Source organism: Bos taurus, chromosome 3 (genome assembly GCF_002263795.3).
Source record: "Bos taurus isolate L1 Dominette 01449 registration number 42190680 breed Hereford chromosome 3, ARS-UCD2.0, whole genome shotgun sequence".
NCBI classification, from domain to species: Eukaryota; Metazoa; Chordata; class Mammalia; order Artiodactyla; family Bovidae; genus Bos; species Bos taurus.
Window position 1 is genome coordinate 54,465,838 of NC_037330.1, and position 24,241 is coordinate 54,490,078.

The window sequence follows — 24,241 nt, forward strand, 5'->3', positions numbered from 1 at the left end:
GAATATCTGCAAATTATGCAACCAACATGCAGCTCAACATCAAAAAAAAAAAAAAAAAACAAAATCATAAAAGTGAGAAGACCTAAACATCATTTCTCCAAAGACATACAGGTGGCCAAGAGCCATAAGAAAAGATGCTCAATATCACAAATCAAAACTATGATGAGGTACTACTTCATACCAGTCAGAACGGTCATCATTGAAAAGTCTACAAGTAAATGCTGAGGAGGGTGGGGAAGACAATATATCTTAAGCTTCCCGTGCCTCTCATGGTTGGGAGGCTGTGAACAATCACATGCGTAGCTGCAGGAGTCCGAACAAACCTGTCAGGCAAGCTAGAAAGTCATCAGAGGGGTTTGAACTGAAACACTCCTATTATGCCCAGGAGACTTATTAACTAGAGCTCTAAGTTGATTTTCTTCAGAGAAAGGTGATCGCGGATAGCCCCCCGTTAATGTCAGAAGAGTTGGTGAAAGTCGTGAAATAGCAAAACAGACAGATTTTGGTTTTGGGGTAGATGCTTGGGCAGGTCCAGGGGGCCTCTCGAGTTCTGATTCGCCTTTGCATGTCAAATCCTCTCCGCATGACCTTTGTCATGGGTGGGAACTCCCGTGCTGGCTCCTGGCAGATAACCAAACCCTGATTCACAGGGTTAAAGACCTGTAACAGAAACTGGTGACTAAGTGAAATTCTTGAGCTCCTTTTACAGAACAGCAGGTAAGGGAACAGGTTGTTTGAAAACTCCTATTGTAACACAATAAAACTGGTCGATACCAGGTCAAACCAATACAGCTCATCAGAATCTGCACAGAAGAGACTTTTTGTCCCATAGGTGATCCACTGTCATCACAGCCCAAAATTCACCAACCTGTTTCACACCAAATCCTCTGTATTTGCACATGTCCCATGAAGAAGCATGTAACCAAGATAAACTTGCACAGAACACCAATTATCTCACTTTTCCTTACCACCAATCACCTTTCTCTAAGGCCTAAGACCATTCTGCTTCTTGCTCCTGTTAATATTCTAAGTCCCTGTCCTCTTGGGAGGCAGACCTGAGACTTGTTCTCTTGCCTCCTTACTGGGTGGCCTCTGCTGCAAACCTTGGTGTCTCAGTGTTTTGGCTTGTGGCTCCTTGGGCAAAAGAACCTGGTTCCCTAACAGCAGCAGTCAAGCTTTTAACTTGTAGGTTAGTACAACACCTTAGGATATAGAAAAGAATGGAAGAAATCTGAATCAACCCCCAAACCCCAAATGTGGATCCACCTTAGTAAAAGAGCAGGAAAAAAACAAGCAAACAAAAAACAGTGAATATTTCTGGGCTATAAAATCAAGGGTTAAATACACAGGTTCCTCTGTCCATGGAGTTCTCCAGGCAGGAACACTGGAGTGGGTTGCCATTTTCTTCTCCAGTGAAGAAAGAAATCATAGAGTTAAAAAGAAAATACTTTTTTAAAAAGGAAAGAGAAAAATAAAAGAATTAAAGGCTTTTCAACTGAAAAAAAAAATTAATAAATAAACCCCTTCTTTCATAAAAACACCCCTGAGAGACAGGCTGTTGAACTCTCATCCTACCATTATTTGGGTCTCATTCACTGTGGGGTCAGGAATGCCTAAGTCACCTGTGGAGGAGGGACGAAGTTGGGTTTACCCAGCCAGGCAGGGAGGAACCGTTATCTCCCTGGCTTTCCTGGAAGGCATCTAGGTTACTGCCTCCAGGAAAGGGAAAAAAAAATACAAGTCCTTCTGTCTTTTCAGTTTCGATTCTCATAAACCCCACCCACACCGGGTGACTTTTAATAACCAACTGGCTTTTCAGCTTCTGAATAAGAGCAGTATCCAGAGGAGACAGAAGCAAAATGAGCCCTAGGGGCGATCCGGAGCAGCTGACTTGACTCCCAGCTGCAGTGTCTGCTCCAAGTAAGTTTGCTCCTAAGCTTGACCTTCCAAGCACTCTTCTGTTAAATAACAACAATAAAATCCCCCAGTGCAGGCCCTATCCTGGGGGAGGGGAGGCAAGGATGGCCCCGTGGGGTCAGAGCGTAGCTCAAGCAGCTCAGAGTTGGTTGGCTTTGAGGCATGTCACCCTGATGCTCTGCTCTTCCTGGAGCATGTACTAGTTGCTGTTGTTCAGCTGCTAAGATGGTGTCTGACTCTCTGCGACCCCATGGGCTGAAGCACCCCAGCCTCCACTACCTCCTGGGGTTTGCTCAAACTCATGTCCATTGAGTCCATGATGCCATCCAACCATTTCATCCTCTTTCACCCCTTCTGCTTCTGCCCTCAATCTTTCCCAGCATCAGGGTCTTTTCCAATATGTTGGCTCTTCACATCAGGTAGCCAATATTGGAGCTTTAGCTTCAGCAATAGTCCTTCCAATCAATATTCAGAATTGAATTTCTTTTAGATTGACTGGTTTGATCTCCTTGTTGTCCAAGGAAACCCCCTAAGCAGGGCTGGAGCAAAAATCTGGCATGGGACAAGGAAGAGAGTATGCTTCATTTTCTGAGAAAAAGGGGCTGAAGTCCTTTTTAGGACTGAGGGCCCAAACTCCCAGCCCGCTCGCAGAAGCCCTGGGTGCAGTCTCCTCCTCCAGCCCCCTCCATCATGACTGCACCCCGCTGGGCACTAGTGGTAGTCCACAGACAATTTAAATCCTAACAGATTAACAGTGGATTATTTTTTTCTTAACATTTAATATTTTGAATAATACAAAACTATTATTTGAAATAGTTCAATCTCATTCTTAATGAAAAAACACTAACTGTAAGCCTATTCATGTGTATTTACCATGCTTTTTTTTTTTTTTTTAACACCTGGCCCGTACAAATACTGCCTCTTATAACTTCTGATGCTTGCTGAAAATACAGAGTGTGGGGTACTTTTAACTATCACTTCAGATAACTCTACTGAATAGTAACCATTGGAAACTGTTCATCATTTTCTGCCATCTAGTAACACTATTTCATTCTATTTAGTTTTGAAGTTTCTTGGTTTGAAAACCTCAGAATATTTTTAATTAAAAAAAAAAAGTACATGGTAAATTTATGGTCTCCTACAAAGCTTTATGAATATTCTGACTCAGAAGTGAATGCTACTATTCCTGTTGCTTAAATCTGTTCACCTTAAAAATAGTGATTTTTCAAGTAAAAATGGATTTACTCAGGAATAGCAGGGGAATTGTCATTTGGGACAAGCAACCTGTAGCAAAAGACATGGGGCAAATTCAACCAAGAAAAAGAGGAAGTTTCTCTGTCTTATTTTGTAAAGAAAACTAGTAAGTTGGAAAGGATTGTTTTAAAAGAAAGTCCATTGGAGGAAAGTGAGAGTTCAGGGTAATGACCCTTTTCCCTTGGCTGGGTTGCTGGGGTACTCCTGGGTTCTTCTAGGAGATGTGAGGCATACTTTTTCCTGTTGGGGACTCTCACTGGAGAATCTCCTGTTGAAGATTTTTTCCTTGGGGATCTCCAGTGGTACTGTGTGAGAGGTCTTCTTTCTGGCCTGCTGATTCCATTTGAGTGAAGATTCCTTTTATTAATTTTCACCTAACACAGCAGTAAAATGTCATTTTACTGCTCTGTCTCTGGTCCCCATCCACTGTAGAAAAAAAGAAAAAAGAGTAAGAGAGAGTGAGAGAAGGAGAAATTTTAGAGAGAAATTCTTTTGAGCAAATTCATGTTTTTTCCTGACTGAGAGATTTTAGATAAGTTATATTTCTTGGCAAATTGCAACTTACAGAATGTACCAACACATTATAACATATTGTCCAACCTATTTACTCTTGAAGTCATACATTAATGCAGGAAAAGTTTTAAAAACTTTCTGAGAACTTATATCTTACCATGTGTATAGTAATAAATCAGGCAGGAATTACTGTTTTTCCTATAACACCAGTAGGAAAATGGAGGCTTTGCACGTAAGTTCCTTTCTCAAGGTTTCAACAGACAATAAGTGACTTGAACCCTCAGGTTTGAACCCTGGCAGCCCAACTCCAGAACCTGTACTTGGACATCTCGGGGCAGCTTTCAGCTCCTCCAGCCTGACTCTTCCCCCGTTGCTGTTCTCCCTCTCAGTTGTTACTGCTTGGGCCTCCCAGCCTGCTCATCTTCCTCTTGGGCTGTGTCCTCCCACTGCTGCAACCAGGGAAGGAAGTGTCACTTTCTCAGGCCAAAGCCAACTCTCCCCTTTCATTCAGAAATTACCCTCCCAGACTTCAGAAACACACAATTGTAAAATTGTATAGGATTGACTATATGCTTGTATAATTTTAAGAGTATGGTAAGCATTATGAGATATGTAATCCTCCTAATGACCCCACTACCTACATGGATCATAGCCTTGTTGTCATGGTGAAGGGACATCACCAGATAGTCAATACTGAAATCAGACTGATATATTCTTTCCAGCCCATATTGGATGAGCTCTATACAGTCAGCAAAAACAAGACCTAGAGCTGGCTGTGGCTCAGATCATGAGCTCTTTATTGAAAAAGATAAGGCTTAAATTGAAGAAAGTAGTGAAAACTGCTAGTCCATTAGGTATGACCTAAATAAAATCCCTTAGGATTATACAGTGTTTTGGTTTGTGATCTTATGGACTGTAGTCTGCCAGGCTCCTCTGTGCATGGGATTATTCTCCAGGCAAGAATACTAGAGTAGGTTGCCAATTCCTTCTCCAGGGGATGTTCCCAACCCAGAAATTGAATGCAGATCTCCTGCTTTGCAGGCAGATTCTTTACTGACTGCTCTATGAGGGAAGCCCTTGATTATACGCTGGAGGTGATAAATAGATACAAAGGATTAGATCTGATACAATACCTGAAGAACTATGGACAGAGATTCATAACACTGTACAGGAGGAAATGACAAAAACAATCCCTCCCCCTCCCCCCGCAAAAAAAAAGAAATGCAAAAAGCAAAGTGGTTGTCTGAGGAGGCCTTACAAATAGCTGAGAAAAGAAAAGACGTGAAAGGCAAGGGAGAAAGGAAAAGATAAACCCAACTGAATGCAGAGTTTTAGAGAATAACAAGGAGAAATAAAAAAGCGTTCTTAAGTGAACAATGCAAAGAAATAGAGGAAAACAATAGAATGGTAAAGACTGGAGATCTCTTCAAGAAAATTGGAGATATCGAGAGAACCATTTTATGCAAACATGGGGACAATTAAGGACAGAAGCAGTAAGGACATAACAGAAGCAGAAAAGATTAAGAAGAAGTGGCAAGAATACACAGAAGACCTACACACAAAAAAACTTAATGTCCTAGGTAACCACGATGGAGTGATCACTTACCTAGAGTCAGATATCCTGGAGTGTGAAGTCAAGTGGGCCTAAGGAAGCATTACTACGAACAAAGCTAATGGAGGAGATGGAATTCCAGCTGAGGTATTTCAAATCCCAAAGGGTGGTGCTATTAAAGTGCTGCACTCAATATATCAGCAAATTTGGAAACCCAGCAGTGGCCCCAGGACTGGAAAAGGCCAGTTTTCATTCCAGTGAAAAAGAAGGGCAATGCCAAAGATTGCTCAAACTATTGTCCACTCTCTCTCATTTCACATGCTACCAAGGTAATGCTCAAAACCCTTCAAGCTTGGCTTCAGCCATACATGAAATAAGAAGTTCCAGGTGTACAAATTTAGAAAAGGGAGAGGAACCAGGGATCAAATTGCCAACATCTGTTGGATCATAGAAAAAGCAAGGGAATTAAAAAAATAAAAAATCTACTTCTGCTTCATTGACTATGCTAAAGCCTTTGACTGTGTGGATCATAAAGAACCATGGAAAATTCTTCAAGAGACATGAATATCAGACCACCTTAAATGCCTCCTGAGAAACCTTGAGTATTCAAGTCAAGAAGCAACAGTTAGAACTGGACATGGAACAATGGACTGGTTCAAAATTGGGAAAGGATGATGACAAGGCTTTATATTGACACCCCGCTTATTTATTAATAATGTATATGCAGAGTACATCATGCAAAATGCTGTTTTGGATGAATCACAAGCTGGAATCAAGATTGCCAGGAGAAATATCAACAGCCTCAGATATGCAGATGATACCACTCTAATGGCAGAAATTGAAGAGGAACTAAACAGTCTCTTCATGAGGGTGAAAGAGGAGAGTGAAAAAGCTGACATAACTCATTCAGAAAACTAAAATCATGGCATCCAGTCGAAGCAGTGACAGATTTTATTTTCATGGGCTCTAAAATCACTGCAGATAGTGACTGTAGTCATGAAATTAAAAAAAAAAAAAAACAAAAAAAAACTTGCTCCTTGGAAGGAAAGCTATGACAACATAGACAACATATTAAAAGGCAAAGATGTCGCTTTGCCAAAAAAGGTGTGTATAGTCAAAGCTATGGTTTATCCAGTAGTCATGTATGGATGTGAGAGTTGGACCATAAAGAAGACTGAGTGCCAAAAAATTTATGCTTTCAAATTGTGGTGCTGGAGAAGACTCTTGAGAGTCCCTTGTACTGCAAGGAGATCAAACCAGTCAATCCTAAAGGAAATCAACCCTGAATATTCATTGGAAGGACTGATGCTGAAGCTGAAGCTCCAATACTTTGGCCCCCTCATGCAAAATGCCGCCTAGAAAAGACCCTGATGCTGGGAAAGATTTAGGGCAGGAGGAGAAGAAATGATAGAGAATGAAATGGTTAGATAGCATCACTGACTCAATGGACATGATTTTGACCAAACTCCGGGTGATAGTGAAGGACAAAGAAGCCTAGCATGCTGTAGTTGGACTCAACTTAGCAACTGAACAACAACGACCTTAATGACAGATTGATCTTTACTTTTCATGTCACCACTTTACAGAAGAGAAACTTGAGGCACAGAGAAATTAATCTTCCCAGTCATCACACAGTTCATAAAGTATGGCAACATGTGGACGTTGCTTAGTATAGTCTTTGAGAAAATAAAGGGACAATCCAAGCTCTCTGACTGCTACTGCAGTCTGACTCTTGAGATCATAAAACACCCTACCATTGTAATGAAATTATTTAAAGTAGAAGCTAGCCCAGATGTGAGACTCTGACATATCTAGGCAGATCTGACAACACCCTGGTTGCTTGCTTCTCTTCTCTATCTGCTTAAGAAATGTCCTACAATTTCTGTTAATAAATTAATTCTTACACACACAACATTGTGTAGGTACCTTAAATTCTGTTGTGTTTGTTCGAGAGGAAGCTGCATTCTTTACCTCAATTTCTTTCTCTCACTGACCCTCCTCTTCCAGCCTGTTCCTGCTCCCACTGCTTCCCTGCATCTGTCTGTCCTCATCAAAGGATGAGGACACTGATCACCTTCATCTTTCCTTTATTGTCAAGGTCTTCCCTGGATACTCTCTCCATAAATTCAACCCACAGTGTTCCATAGGCCATTGCCCTCTCATGTACATATAGGGCTCCCCAGGTGGCTCAGTGTTAAAGAATCTGCCTACCAATGCAGGAGACATGGGTTTGCTCCCTGGGTTGGGAAGATCTCTTGGAGTAGTAAGTGGCAATCCACTCCAGTATTCTTGCCTGGAAAAATCCCAAGGACAGAGAATGCTAGCAAGCTACAGTCCATGGGGTGGCAAAGAGTTGGATATGGCTGAGCATGTACAAGCCTTACATATATATATATAGGTTTTGCTTTCTATATTATTTGTTTCCACCACTGGAATAGAGTACCATGAGGCAGAGATTTCTATCCATTTTCTTCAGTTTGATACTGAGCCCCTAGAACCGTGTTCAGTGCATGGTAGCTTCTCAGTGAATATTTGTACAATTAATGAGTGACCAAATCATTCTGACACTCCAGAAATCATCTCTGAACACTCCTCATCTCCTTCATGTCCCATCTGCCTCTCTGTACCCCCCAAATGTTAGTGTTTTCAAGGTTCCATCATCAATACTTTGTTTTCTCATTCTGTTCACTGTAGGGCTCATGCAGCCAAGGTTGTTTTAGAGTTCACTTAAAGATCAATAAGATAATTTCCATAATTTACCTGTACAGGCCTTGACACAGGTTGGCTAAATACTTACCTTTTAGAAACATGCAAAGCGTGGAAAATTGATATGTAAGTTTCACAAACATAAGGCTAATGTACACTGTGAGAGATGACTTCCAGATCTTATAGTCTACTAAGCTGTTCCTCTGGGTTACAGGTTCCCATTGCAGCTGGACCTACCAAAATGGACCCCATCTATCTGGTGGAAAACTGGAAAAATAAATTATCAGTAAATCCCAAAGCACTGAAGATTCTTGACCAGATATCTCAGCCTCTGGTGGTGGTGGCCATCGCAGGGCTGTATCGGACAGGAAAGTCCTACCTGATGAACCGCCTAGCAGGACAGAACCACGGTGAGTATTGTTCAGGACCATTTGCTGGGAAACAGTGATAACACAGGCTGCTGATCATCCTCCTCTATTGCCATGTTCTAACTCCCCCCATTGAAAACAACTTCTTAATTCTCATCATTGAATTTTTATCTCCAAACCTGTCTCTCCACATTGTTCCCTCTTTTATCCAGTACTGGAGAGTTCACAGGCCCATCAAAATGTCTGCCTAATTTGTCCCAATCCCATCCACTGCCATCTCCTCAAGGGTTCATCTTCAAAAATGACTCCCTTCCTTTCTCCTTCATCACTTTTGCCCTAAACGACAGGGTTATTTCAAATAGCACACAAATGTTGTTCAACACGCTTTGTTTTTTAGAAGAGATGTAAAGAAATACAGACAGATGAATTCCTCAACCTCCCATATCTCAATGAAGCTACCATCCATCATTTTTTGCTTCATTTAATTTCCTTATTTCCAAGCTTTGGTAAATTATACCCCTGTTTCTCTACTTAGTCTTTTCTATTATCTGAGCTGTACTACATATAGAACAGTGCATAAGACATATATATATATATGTATATATATACACACACAATAAAGTTGATAAACCTAAAGTGATCATCTGTGTAATTACTACACAGATCAAGAAATACTTCAACACCCAAAATCCCTAATCATGCCCTCTCATACCTTCACTAGATCCCGCCCATGTTTTGACTTCCATGGTGCATTCTTTCATTCTTCCTTTTTAAAAATGGCTTTATATTATGTTTCTGCATTTGTTAAGCATTGCTCAAACTTAATACAAAGGGAGTTACATTGTGACAATCATGGGGATCTTGCTTCTTCAGCTCAACATGAAGTTTATGAGGGTCATCTAGTCTGTCATACATATCTATAATTCATGTATATTCACCACTGTAGAGTACGCTATTGACAGAGGATAGGAAATTTTATTTATTCACTCATTGATGATGAACACTGGTATTATTTGTAGCTCCAACATTTATGGGTTCACTGTTGCGAATATTCCTGTATCTACATCCTGATGCACGTGTACAGTAGCTACCCTTGTTTGATATACTCAGAAATGCCACTGCTGGGTCATGGAGTCCATATGTTTTCAGGCTTTCAAGATAATATCAAACAGTATTTCAAGTTTTATGTGCAATTTATGTACATATTAGCAGTAACTGGAATTCTCCACATCATCATAAAAATTTGGTAAGAAGTTTTTTAGCTTTGGCTGATCTGGTGTCTGTACAGTTGCACATTATTTGCCTCACTACAGGTAAGTAGTACTTGTAGATAGACTTCTTCCTGTCTTCCTCTTTCTTTTTGCTTACAGTCTCCCATTGGCCTCAAATTAAACATTTTATATTTGTCTTTCTTTTAAGGAATTCTTGACAACTAGTCAGGGGAGAACATTTTTTCTTTGCCAGGCTAAAATAATTAATAGGTCATTTTTTTGATGATTAAAGATTTGAGAACTCTTAAAAAATGATATCAGTCAAAGATGTTTCAACAGTCAAGGTGTTTCAACAATATTCCTTTTTATTTTATTCAAGATAACATCAGGTAATAAGGAGGTGATTTCCACTACTAAGGAAATCCTTCACCTAGTTATGTTTTAAAGAACTTGAATTGTGGCACTGCTATCCCAGTTAAATGACAGGAAGAACAACAACAACAACAACAACAAACAAACAAGCAAAATTGGTGCCCAGTCAAAGTTCACTAGCAGAAGCAGCTCACTACTGTCACCTTCTTATGATTCTTTGTCTCTCCTTTACCTCACATAACTGATTGTGATGAACTTCAATTATACCCTGCCTTTCTCCCTGGGAGAACTGGGAGCTCAGACTGCTCTGTATTAATCAGAAAGCAGTCAAATGTCATCACGATGTAGAAGAGTACAGATCATCTCAGGTCTTATACCCGCTAGAGCAGAATACACAGAACATGGCAATTGAATGGCCTAAGCCATGCTCCCCTATGCATTTCATCATATGCATTTCTATTCTCAGTTGAAGGGAGCATTGGCATCTGGCAGACAGTCAAAATCTTGGACTATAGATAAGACATATTTTGCTTTATTACACATATGTGTGTTAGTTGCTCAGTCCTGTTTGACTCTGTGATCCATGGACTGTAGCCCATCAGATTCCTCTGTCCATGGAATTCTCTAAGCAGGGATACTGGAGTGGGTTGTCATTCCCTTCTCCAGGGGATCTTCCCAACCCAGGGATCTAACCCAGGTCTCCTGCATTGCAGGCAGATTCTTTACTGTTTGAGCTAACAGGGAGCCCATTACCTCACATAATCACTTTCTGTTGGTTTAAGCCTTAGAAAGAAGGGCAAACAATTCTCACAGGTCTTCACTTCATTTTTCTGAAGGAAGCAGGAGCACTCAGAGGGTGGCAGAAACAATGGCCAGGGAGCCTTTATAATTCCTATAGGGTGAAGAGGCAGTTAGTGGATTCCAGAATGTGACAGAGACCAGAACAACTGGATGGAGCTAAATGAAAGGAGATGTGATGAAGGCAGAGGAACAGAGGTACTAGGACACCATGGCTCACCAGGGTGGAAGCCAAGGGAACAGGCGCCTGACTTCCGCTCTCTTGCTGGTACCTCTCACTGTTGGGACTCCATCAGAAAGTGGAGAATATGGAACTGATAAAAATAGAAAGGTTAATAGAGTTCACATGAATTCTGGAATGTGACACAGTATGAGCCATTAATGTTATGAGGTGAATAGGGGACAAGAAATATTTCTTGGGAAGGTCTTGAGCATGTGTAAACATTGGAGCTGACAGTCCTTGCTGAAATGAAAACACATTTCCCCCAGCCACGCACTCACATTTCAACAATTTTACCCAAAGTAACCCATGAGCAGCCTGGACTATCTGTCCTTATTGTGCTTTGCATTCTTCTTTCTGTGCAGGTTTCTGTCTGGGCTCCACAGTGAGGTCTGAAACCAAAGGCATCTGGATGTGGTGTGTGCCCCACCCCTCCAAGGAGAACCACACCCTGGTCCTTCTGGACACTGAGGGCCTGGGCAATGTGGAGAAGGTAAGGCAGGGAATCTTCTTTACTCTTTTTCCTCTTTCATTTTTATTTTTAAATTGTGAAAATATGATAACACATTTATAGGAGACCTGGAAAATACAGAAGAAAGCTATATATAGTACCACCATATATTATAATTAATTTTAAGTAGATAAGATTTTAGTTGGAGCTTCAATATCAAACTCTTGAAAATTAATGGAATGAATATTCAGAAAAAGAGAAGGATATAGTAGACCTGAAAAGCAGTATGAACCAATTCAACATAACTAAGATTTATACAATTTTCACAAAAGAGTAGAATGCAAATTCTACCCAAGTACCCATAGATTATAAACTAGGAGACAAGGGAACTTATCCAGGGATGTGAGATCAGGTGCAAAAGAGTCATGGTATAAAGGTATTGAACTCATAGAATCTGTTCTCTTATCATTGTGAAATTATGTTAGAGACCAATATCAAAAGATATGTTAAAATAACCCACACACTTATAAGTGCACTGTGACATTTACCAAGATAGATATTTGACTTAGCCATTGAAATCCTCAATAAAGTTAGGAGACTGAAAACAACACAGAGGGTGATTGCAGAGTAGAAAGCATTTAAATGAGAATTTGGTATCAAAATGAGACATTAATATCAAAGATATACTTAAAAAATTATATGGGTTTAGAAATTTAATGTCCTTTTGAATGGGTATATCCAAAAGGCCATAACAAGGAAAACTAGAAAATATTTGTAATAGAATAAAAATGAAAAGAGAATTTACCAGAATTTGTTATATGCAGCTGAAGCTGCTCAATGCAGTTAAATACTACGTGGAGTCTTGAATAAGGTATAAAAACAAGGGACACAAGCATAAAGTTTTGTGAAATTTGAACAAAACTGAACTTTAGTTAATAATACTATATCACATGTTAAATTCCTATTTTTTTTTACAACATAGTATTTCTTTATATTCTCAGAATTGGATTAGAAGTTTCAAGCCTCATTCAAAAAACTTGTTTTTAAAAAATAACTAAGATAATAAACTTTTCTGGTGATTCAGACAGTAAAGAATCTGCCTGTAACGCAGGAGACCTGGGTTAAATCCCTGGATCCAAAAAATACCCTGGAGAAGGGAATGGCTACCCACTCCAGTATGCTGGCCTGGAGAATTCCATGGACAGAGGAGTCTGGCAGGCAGCGGGTAGCAAACAGTAGGACATGACTGAGCAGCTAAACACACACAGACTTCTAGCAGTAATCAGTTCAGTTCAGTCTCTCAGTGGTGTCCAACTCTTTGTGATCCCATGAATCGCAGCACACCAGGCCTCCCTGTCCATCACCAACTCCCAGAGTTCATTCAGACTCATATCCATCAAGTCAGTGATGCCATCCAGTCATGTCATCCTCTGTCGTCCCCTTCTCCTTCTGCCCTCAATCCCTCCCAGCATCAGAGTCTTTTCCAATGAGTCAACTCTTTGCATAGGTTGGCCAAAGTACTGGAGTTTCAGCTTTAGCATCATTCCTTCCAAAGAAATCCCAGGGCTGATCTCCTTCAGAATATACTAGATGCCAAAATCAGTTCAGTTCAGTTGAGTCGCTCAGTCGTGTCTGAGTCTTTGGGAACCCATGAATTGCAGCACACCAGGCCTCCCTGTCCATCACCAACTCCCAAAGTTCACCCAAACTTATGTGCATCAAGTCAGTGATGCCATCCAGCCATCTCATCCTCTGTTGTCCCCTTCTCCTCCTGCCCCCAATCCCTCTCAGCATCAGGGTCTTTTCCAATGAGTCAACACTTCTCATGAAGTGGCCAAAGTACTGGAGTTTCAGCTTTAGCATCAGTCCTTCCAATGAACACCCTGGACTGCTCTGCTTTAGGATTGACTGGTTGGATCTCCTGGCAGTCCAAGGGACTCTCAAGAGTCTTCTCCAACACCACAGTTCAAAAGCATCAATTCTTTGGCGCTCAGCTTTCTTCACAGTTCAACTCTCACATCCATACATGACCACTGGAAAAACCATAGCCTTGTCTAAAAGGGCTTTTGTCGACGAAGTAATATCTCTGTTTTTTAATATGCTATCTAGGTTGGTCATAACTTTCCTTCCAAGAAGTAAGCGTCTTTTAATTTGACAGCTGCAATCACCATCTGTAGTGATTTTGGAGCCCCCCAAAATAAAGCCTGACACTGTTTCCACTGTTTCCTCATTTATTTCCCATGAAATGATGGGACCAGATGACATGATCTTAGTTTTCTAAACGTTGAGCTTTAAGCCAACTTTTTCACTCTCCACTTTCACTTTCATCAAGAGGCTTTTTAGTTCCTCTTCGCTTTCTGCCATAAGGGCAGTATCATCTGCGTATCTGAGGTTATTGATATTTCTCCCAGCAATCTTGATTCCAGCTTGTGCTTCTTCCAGCCCAGCGTTTCTCATGATGTACTCTGCATATAAGGTAAATAAGCAGGATGACAATACACAGCCTTGACGTATTCCTTTTCCTATTTGGAACCAGTCTGTTGTTCCATGTCCAGTTCTAACTGTTGCTTCCTGACCTGCATATAGGTTTCTCAAGACGCAGATCAGGTGGTCTGATATTCCCATCTCTTTCAGAATTTTCCACAGTTTATTGTGATCCACACAGTCAAAGGCTTTAACCTAGTCAATAAAGCAGAAATAGATGTTTTTTCTGGAACTCTCTGGCTTTTTTGATGATCCAGCGGATGTTGGCAATTTGATCTCTGGTTCCTCTGCCTTTTCTAAAACCAGCTTGAACATCTTGAATTTCACGGTTCAAGTATTGCTGAAACGTGGCTTGGAGAATTTTGAACATTACTTTACTAGCATGTGCAATTGTGTGGTAGTTTGAGCATGCATTGGCATTGCTTTTCTTTGGGATTAGAATGAAAACTGACCTTTTCCAGTCCTGTGGCCACTGCTAAGTTTTCCAAATTTGCTGGCATATTCAGTGAAGCACTTTCACAGCATCATCTTCCACGATTTGAAATACCTTAACTGAAATTCCATCACCTCCACTAGCTTTGTTTGTAGTGATGCTTTCTAAGGCCCACTTGACTTCACATTCCAGGATATCTGGCTCTAGGTCAGTGATCACACCATCATGATTATCTGGGTTGTGAAGGTCTTTTTTGTACAGTTCTCCTGTGTATTCTTGCCACCTCTTCTTAATATCTTCTGCTTCTGTTAGGTCTGTACCATTTCTGTCCTTTATCGAGCCCATCTTTGCATGAAATGTTCCCTTGGTATCTCTAATTTTCTTGAAGAGATCTCTAGCCTTTCCCATTCTGTTGTTTTCCTCTATTTCTTTGCATTGATCGCTGAGGAAGGCTTTCTTATCTCTCCTTGTTATTCTTTGGAACTCTGCATTCAGATGCTTTTATCTTTCCTTTTCTCCTTTGCTTTTAGCTTCTCTTCTTTTCATGGCTATTTGTAAGGCCTCCTCATACAGTCATTTTGCTTTTTTGCATTTTCCATGGGGATGGTCTTGATCCCTGTCTCCTGTACAATGTCACGAACCTCTGTCCATAGTTCATCAGGCACTCTGTCTATCAGATCTAGTCCCTTAAATCTATTTCTCACTTCCACTGTATAATCATAAGGGATTTGATTTAGGTCATATTTGAATGGTGTAATGGTTTTCCCTACTTTCTTCAATGTAAATCTGAATTTGACAATAAGGAATTCATGATCTGAGCCACAGTAAGCTCCTGGTCTTGTTTTTGCTGACTGTATAGAGCTTCTCCATCTTTGGCTGCAAAGAATATAATCAATCTGATTTCGGTGTTGACCATCTGGTGATGTCCATGTGTAGAGTCTTCTCTTTGCTGTTGGAAGAGGGTGTTTGCTATGACCAGTGCATTTTCTTTGCAAAGCTATATTAGCCTTCACCCTGCCTCATTCCGTACTCCATGGCCAAATTTGCCTGTTACTCCAGGTGTTTCTTGACTTCCTACTTTTGCATTCCAGTCCCCTATAATGAAAAGGACATCTTTTTTGGGTGTTAGTTCTAAAAGGTCTTGGAGGTCTTCATAGAACCATTCAACTTCAGCTTCTTCAGCATTACTGGTTGGAACGTAGGCTTGGATTACGGTGATATTGAATGGTTTGCCTTGGAAATGAACAGAGATCATTCTTTCGTTTTTGAGATTGCATCCAAGTACTGCATTTTGGACTCTTTTGGTGACCATGATTGGTCACCAAATGGCTACTCCATTTCTTCTAAGGGATTCCTGCCCACAGTAGTAGATATAATGGTCATCTGAGTTAAATTCACCCATTCCAGTCCAATTTAGTTGGCTGATTCCTAGAATATTGACGTTCGCTCTTGCCTTCTATTTGACCACTTTCAATTTACCTTGATTCATGGACCTGACATTCCAGGTTCCTATGCAATATTGCTCTTTACAGCATCGGACCTGGTTTCTATCACCAGTCACATCCACAGCTGGGTATTCTTTTTGCTTTGGCTCCATCCCTTCATTCTTTCTGGAGTTATTTCTCCACTGATCTCCAGTAGCATATTGGGCACCTACTGACCTGGGAAGTTCCTCTTTCAGCATCCTATCATTTTGCCTTTTCATACTGTTCATGGGGTTCTCAAGGCAAGAATACTGAAGTGGTTTGCCATTCCCTTCTCCAGTGGACCACATTTTGTCAGATCTCTCCACCATGACCTGCCCATCTTGGGTGGCCCCACACAAAATGGCTTAGTTGAATTGAGTTAGACAAGACTGTGTTACATGTGATTGGATTGGCTAGTTTTCTGTGATTGTGGTTTCAGTGTGTCTGCTCTCTGATGCCCTCTCACAACACTTACCATCTTACTTGGGTTTCTCTTACCTTGGACTTGGGGTATCTGTTCACGGCTGCTCCGGCAAAGCACAGCTGCTGCTCCTTACCTTGGATGAGGGGTATCTCCTTACGGCTGCCCTTCCTGACCTTGAATGTGGAGTAGCTCCTCTCAGCCCCCCTGCACCCTCACAGCCACCACTTCTTGGATGTGGGGTTGCTCCTGTCAGCCGCTGCCCCTGACCTCGGATGTGGGATAGCTCCTCTAGGCCGCTCCTGTGCCTTCGCATCCTGGCACTCTCAGTCACTGCCCCTGACCTTGGGCGAGGGGTAGCTTCTCTCGGCCACACTTCTGTGCAGTACATCACAGCCAGTGTGCTTCTGCCAAAATACATGGAACTATATCAAAGTTTTGAGTGAATATAAATTAGAAATCTAGGACTCTATGCATACTAAGTCAAACAAATAGAATCAAAATGTCATAATTTTTAGCCAGACAAAAATTTATGTTTTCTAAAATATATATATATATAATACACATTATGTATAATATATTCATATATATCATATATATACAAAAGCTTTTCTACTATTCTTGATAAGGACTTTAGAAGAACATCAAAAAAAAAAAAAAAAAAAAGAGACAGAGAAATTGAAAAGCATAAACTAAACCCAATGGGAGCACTGAATATGAAATAGGAAAAGTGAAACAACCTAGAGAAAAGTAGAATATCATCATATAGTCCAGTTGTTATTAAATATGACTGTTCATTAGAAACACATCTAGAGCTTTGGGGGAAAAAAAAGCAATACCTGGGCATTTGTATTTTTAAAAAAATTCCAAGATAATTCTGATATGCATCTGGATTTTAATAAGTGATTACAGGTTTTCTATTAAATGGCAATTGCACTGAAAAAGAATTCTGTTCTTTTGTTGTTGTTGTTGACCAATCATGATACAATATGGAGAAGGCAATGGCACTCCACTCCAGTACTCTTGCCTGGAAAATCCCATGGATGGAAGAGCCTGGTAGGCTGTAGTCCATGGAGTCGCTAAGAATCGGACAGGACTGAGCGACTTCACTTTCACTTTTCACTTTCATGCATTGGAGAAGGAAATGGCAACCCACTCCAGTGTTCTTGCCTGGAGAATCCCAGGGATGGGGGAGCTTGGTGGGCTGCTGTCTATGGGGTCACACAGAGTCGGACACGACTGAAGCGACTTAGCAGCAGCAGCATGATACAACAGTGTTAAGGGAATGATAGTTACATAATCTCAGTAATAAAAGATGTGTATCAGTTTTCACAATCAATAGCTAGAAAGAAAAAAGATAATTACAATTGCAAGCCATAATAAAACATGATTAACCTAACAATATAAAATAATTACATACAATTTGGGGGGCTAAGTAGAGTGATGTGGTAAGTGGAAGTGCGTACATGCATATGTTTTCATCAGCCCAGCCAGTTTATGCCTTTTCGTTGGTGCATTTAATCCATTTACATTTAAAATAATTATTGATATATATAATTCTGTTGCCATTTTCTTAATTGTATTGGGTTTATTTTTGTAGATCCTTTTCTTCTCTTGTGTTTCCTGCCTAGAGAAGTGCCTTTAATATTTGTAAAGCTGGATTGTGCCCATCTTTGCATGAAATTTTCCCTTGATTTCTCTAATTTTCTTGAAGAAATCTCTAGTCTTTCCTACTCTATTGTTTTCCTCTATTTCTTTGCATTGTTCACTTAAGAAGCCTTTCCTTCATGTTGAGGTTTGACAGAAAACAACAAAATTCTGTAAAGCAATTATCCTTCAATTAAAAAAATTAATAAAAGAAAAGAAACCTTTCTTATCCTTCCTTGCTATTCTTTGGAACTCCTCATTCAGATTGGTATATAATTCCTTTTCTCCTTTGCCTTTCACTTAAGTGTACAATACAAAGAAATAGAGGAAAGCAATAGAATGGGAGAGACTAGAGATCTCTTCTAGAAAATTAGAGATACCAGGGAACATTTCATGCACTGATGGGCACAATAAAGGACAGAAACAGTATGGACATAACAGAAGCAGAAGAGATTAAGAAGAGGAGGCAAGAATACACAGAAGAAATACACAAAAAAGGTCTTAATGACCCAGACAACCACGATGGTGTGGTTGCTCACCTAGAGCCAGACATCCTGGAGTATGAAGTCCAGTGGACTTTAGGAAGCATTACTGCAAACAAAGCTAATGGAGGTGATGGAATTCCAGCTGAGCTATTTCAAATCCTAAAAGATGATGCCATTAAAGAGCTGCACTCGGTATATCAGCAAATTTGGCAGACTCAGCAGTGGCCACAGGGCTGGAAAAGGTCAGTTTTCATTCCAGTCCCAAAGAAGGGCAATGCCAAAGAATGTTCAAACTACCACACAATTGTACTCATTTCACATGCTAGCAAGGTAATGCTCAAAATCCTTCAAGCCAGGCTTCAACAGTGCATGAACCGTGAACTTCCAGATGTACAAGCTGGATTTAGAAAAGGCAGAAAAACCAGGGATCAAATGTTAACATCTGTTGTATCATAGGAAAAGTAAGGGAATTCCAGAAAAGCATCTACTTTTGTTTCATTGGCTACCACGCTAAAGCCTTTGGCTGTGTGGATCACAACAAACTGTGGAAATATCTTCAAGAGATGGGAATACCAGATCACCTTACTTGCCTCCTGAGAAACGTGTATGCAGGACAAGAAGCAACAATTAGTACTGCACATGGAACAACGGACTGGTTCAACTTGGAAGAAGTATGTCAAGGCTGCATATTGTCACCCTGCTTATTTAACTTATATGCAGAGTACATCATGAGAAATGCCAGGCTGGATCAAGCACAAGCTGGAATCAAGATTGCTGGGAGAAATATCAATAACTTCAGATATGCTGATGATGCCACCCTTATGCCACAGCAGAAAGCAAAGAGGAACTAAACAGCCTCTTGATGAAAGTGAAAGAGGAGAGTGAAAAAGCTGGCTTAAAACTCAACGTTCAAAAAATGATCACGGCATCCGGTCCCATCACTTCATGGCAAATAGATGGGGAAACAATAGAAACAGTGACAGATGTATTTTCTTGGGCTCCAAAATCACTGCAGATGGTGATTTCAGCCATGAAGTTAAAAGATGTTTGTTCCTTGGAAGAAAATCTGTGACAAACCTAGACAGTGTATTAAAGAACACAGACATCACTCTGCCAACAAAGGTGCATCTAGTAAAAGCTATAGTTTTTCTAGCAGTCATGTATGGATGCGAGAGTTGGACCATAAAGAAGGCTGAGCACTGAAGAACTATTGACCTGTGGTGCTGGAGAAGACTCTTGAGAGTCCCTTGGATAGCAAGCAGATCCAACTAGTCAATCCTAAAGGAAATCAACCCTGAATATTCTTTGGAAGGAATAATGTTCAAGCTGAAGCTTGAATACTTTGGCTTCCTGATGCAAAGAGCTGGCTCATTGCAAAAGACCCTGATGCAGGGAAGGATTGAAGGAAGGAGGAGAAGTGGGTGACAGAGGATGAGATGGTTGGATGGCATCACCGATTCAATGGACATGAATTTGAGAAAACTCTGGGAGACAGTGAAGGATAGGGAAGTCTGGCATACTGCAGTCCATGGGATTTACAGAGTTGGACACTACTGAGCAACTGTTGCTGTTGCTGAACAACAAACAAAGCTGGATTGGTGGTGCTGAATTCTCTTAAATTTTGGCTTGTCAGGAAAGCATTTGATTTCTCCATCATATCTTAATGAGAGTCTTGCTGGGTAGCGTATTCTTGTTTGTTGGTTCTCACCTTTCATCACTTGGAATATATTGTGTCTGTGCAGCAGAACCCCTTGCTGCCCCACTGTGTGTCAAGTATCTTTGTAGTATGCATGTGTACTCAGTCACTAAGTCGTGTCCAACTCTTTGCAACCCCATGGACTGTAGCCTGCCAGGCTCCTCTGTTCATAGGATTTTCCAGGTAAGAATACTTGAGAGGGTTGCCATTTCCTTCTCCAGGGGATGTTCTTTACTCAGGGATTGAATACATATCCCCTGCATTGTCAGGCAGGGAGCCCATTTCTGTAGTGTATATATATATATATAAAATCAATTCCAAAGTCACTCATGACCTTCCGAATCTCATTTTTAGCCTCAACATCTACTACTACATGGGTAAAACTACTTCAGTCAACTAAAATAACCTTGTAATTTCTCTGTGTGACCACACTTTCTGGCAATTGTGATCAGCTTCTGTGAGCCCTTCTACCTGCAGAGTCCCTATAACTCCACAAATCCACATTCTGTCAAGTTTTGAAAGCCCAGTTCCTTTCAACCTAATTCCATCATGTCACTATCAGACATAATTAATTCTGGCTATGAATGCACAGAGTATTTTTTCTGTCTTTTGGGAGTTGCCACTTTGTCTTTTACAGTACAACATTTGGTTCCATGCCAGGCTGTTTGTCATTGTGGATAGATTTGTATGTTCCCATGTATATCTGCCCCTCAAGAAAGCCATCTCTCTAGGGTGGGCATTATCATGCAGAACTTTATATCCTCATAAGCAAATAAGTATCTTTTGCTATCTAGATGCATAGTTAGCAGTTGATGAATTTAATTAAATAGTATTTCTGACTCTAGTATACATTGTGATCTAAAAAAACTTGCAAAGCAATCACTGCCCACTTACTGTTGTACAACTTCTATGTTCCAGGCACTGTATTAAACATTTTAATCACATATAAGATGTCATTCACTTCTGTAAATAGCTAATCACACTGAAGCACTTGAAGTGGAAAATATCAATACCAGAAAGTTTGAATTTATCATTGTCTTGAAAATTTATTTACCTTACAACTGAGTTACAGTACAGCTGTTATAGTGAGTGAACACCTGAATGAAAGCATGAGGAGTAGTGTCCTCACTCTCTAACATACTTTCTAGGACTCCAAGAATGACTTGTGGATCTTTGCCCTGGCTGTGCTCCTGAGCAGCACCTTTATCTACAACAGCATGAACAGCATCAATGATCAGGCCTTGCAGCAGCTGCAGTATCCTTTCAGGAATTGAACCGCCATGTTTCATTGAGTTTATGGGAATAACAACTGACACTGTTTTTTCTTGCCCATGACTTCATTCTTATGGTTGATGAAGATGGAAAATGGGGCAAAAGGGAATAATGATAGAACTTGTTTTGAGGTGAGATCTGGAAACTGTGTTGGAGAGTACTTCTTTTTCCTTAGCTAAGATCCCAGCTATGTGACTGAATTAACAGAGCTGATCAGAACCAAATCATCTCCCAACTCTGATGAAGTAGAGGATTCAGCCCAATTTGTGAGTTTCTTTCCAGACTTTATTTGGACTGTGCGGGATTTCATGCTGGAGCTGGAGTTAGACGGGAACTCCATCACGGAAGATGAGTACCTGGAGAGTGCCTTGAAGTTGATTCCAGGTATCAGAGCAAGGCCAGGGTGGTAGGAAGCTCAGTAGGAGGTGGGGTTAACAGAGCCCTTTATGTCAGAACTTGATTTGAAGTTGGATTTGAGGCCATGCTAATGGTACTTGGTGAATGACTGGGAGGTGGCTTCAGTCATTATTGTTACTGGGAAAACCCCAGCCACCAGAACTTAAGCTCATAGAGGAAATTTAGAATCCAATATTCTACCGAATGACTTTAGAAAAAGTAATACCATGAAAAAAAAAAAGGCTCATATACTGTGTTTCATATTGTGTTTCTCCTCTTCTATTTGAGAAATATAACCCATCAAATTGAAATTAGTAAATACAAAATCATAAGGTAAGCAAAATAATTAATTTTTAAATATATTTCACACAGTGTATTTTACTATCTTATATAGATACATTCTTCACAGACAGACAATTTATACCTTAATTAGTTCCAAAGAAAAGCATTGCTATGTCGTTTCACTGAGACTGTGAAACGTCTTCAAATGCTTTTGCCTAATCTCACACTCTTTATTCTAGAACCTTACATAGTATGTTATATTATATAACAAATTAGTTATAACAGATTATAATTAGCAGAGAGAATAATGAGTGGTACTTAGAAGAAATATTGATTTTGTTTGCTTAATCATTTATTTACTCTTTCAATAAATATTTATTGAACTGCAGATATATGCCCAGAATCTCTCTGGATGCTACTGTCACTTCCAACAGAATATGACGCAAAAGACTGATGAGGTGTCCTAGTTTCATTTAGGCCAATCTTACCATGAGATTGTGTATGCTAAAATAATCCCAAAACATATTTATAGAATGTGCATTTTTTTTTACTCTGATTTTGTAAAACTTCACTGCCTTGTGTATCATTTGTCTCCCGTGTGGTTTCTTTCCCAGAAATACTGTGAATATCCTTATTTCTATGATTTCTTTACTTTTGAGCCCATATTTCATATCTGAAATGGAGACAGTAAGATCAGAAAAGTATTTCTGACAATTATTTGTATTAGTTTATCTTTCAAGAAAGTGAAGTTGCTCAGTTGTGTCCAACTCTTTGAGACCCCATGGACTGGATTTTCCAGGCAAAGATACTGGAGTGGATTGCCATTTCCTTCTCCAGGAGATCTTCCTGACCCAGGGATTGAACCCGGGTCTCCTTGCATTGTAAGCAGATGCTTTACCATCTGAGCCACAAGGGAAGTTCATTGGCAGGTCTGTATAAATCCCCGACAGGGTTTCCACCATAAGCTGTATGAGGTCTTTATTTAATAAATAATTAATCCATGGCATACTATACAATGGCTGAGGAAAACAACCACAGGTTTCTTCCGTTGGAATGGATGCTTCTTCTTCCTCCCCAGGAGTACTTTCTTCACTCTTGGCTCAGTACAAAGAGTTTCCATAGTAGATTACTGTAAGACTGAAAAAGATTTACAGGCACAGGAATTAGAGTGATACAAAAATCCCTGGAAATGAAAGTCCTCAGCCCCCTTACCTGGAGTCTGTCGCTTCTGTGATTGCTCTTTTTCCACTTTTGCAGATGAAGGTCCCCAAATTCAAAATTTCAACTTGCCCAGAGAGTGTATCAGGAAGTTTTTTCCCAAACGAAAGTGTTTTGTCTTTGACCGTCCTGCAAGCAACAAAAAACAATTACTCCATCTTGAGGAAATGCCAGATAATCAACTGGATGAGGATTTCCAGAAGCAATCAAAAGATTTCTGTTCATATATCTATACGCATGCAAAGACCAAGACCTTAAAAGAAGGAATCACTGTCACCGGGAAAAGTGAGCCTCCTTTGCTAGAGCATGTCTCTCTGTGATTCAGTGTGGGTGAGGAATGTGTGGTGGAGTTGAAGTTGTGAATATCCTCTAGGATTGCCAATAATTGTGCTTTCTTTTTTTCAGTTGTGTCTTCTCTATATAATTTGGAAAAACATATTTATGCCCCATATAGAAGTGCATGTTACTTCGTTAAAATTTCCCTACATGAGGGTTTTCTGAAGACTATCATATCTCATGAAACTGTAGGGCTGGCCAAAATGTTCTTTCAGGTTTTCAGTAAGATGTTATGGAAAAACCCAAACGAACTTTTTGGCCAACCCAAATTTACACTGAAGCTATGTTAAGGATACAAATATTCATTATGATGAGTCATCCGGTGGATAAGTATTTCTAGTGAGGATATACAAGTTATTTTGTGAATTCACATGAATCAGAAAATAAGTAGTACACCATGAATCTATATAAACTCATTGAAAGACTGAGAAACAAATGTAAATACAGTCTTATAAACAGAGCTGGCTTCATGCACAGTCTGCCTGAGCAGTCTCACAGTGCCCTGTGCTGAGATGTGCCCTGTCTGTTTTAATGTTTTTGTCACTGTCTGGAAATTCTTGATGACATTTTTACATGGGGCACTGCATTTTCATTTGGAAATAGTACCCACAAAATACATAATTTATTTACATATGTAAGTTCTCTGTATTTTGCTACAATGGGGAAAGTGTTCCAGGAGAACTTTGAACATATTGTTGAGGTATTCAGTTAATATTGTATTGTGATGAACTGAGAACCATAAA

The 24,241-nt window shown here is 40.1% G+C and overlaps 1 protein-coding gene across 4 annotated transcripts in view; it reads left to right on the forward strand.

Annotated features, from left to right (window-relative positions):
- The window catches only part of GBP4 (guanylate binding protein 4), a 56,269-nt gene that overhangs the window by 14,531 nt on the left and 17,497 nt on the right, over positions 1 to 24,241 (forward strand). For 3 of the 4 annotated variants that reach the window (XM_005204307.5, XM_059884841.1, XM_059884840.1), the window contains exons 2-6: positions 8,157 to 8,352; positions 11,277 to 11,404; positions 21,143 to 21,249; positions 21,454 to 21,650; positions 23,202 to 23,447. In XM_005204307.5, the coding sequence (XP_005204364.1) occupies positions 8,184 to 8,352; positions 11,277 to 11,404; positions 21,143 to 21,249; positions 21,454 to 21,650; positions 23,202 to 23,447 (847 nt within the window). In that variant the 5' untranslated portion in view covers positions 8,157 to 8,183. 4 annotated transcript variants of the gene reach the window in all.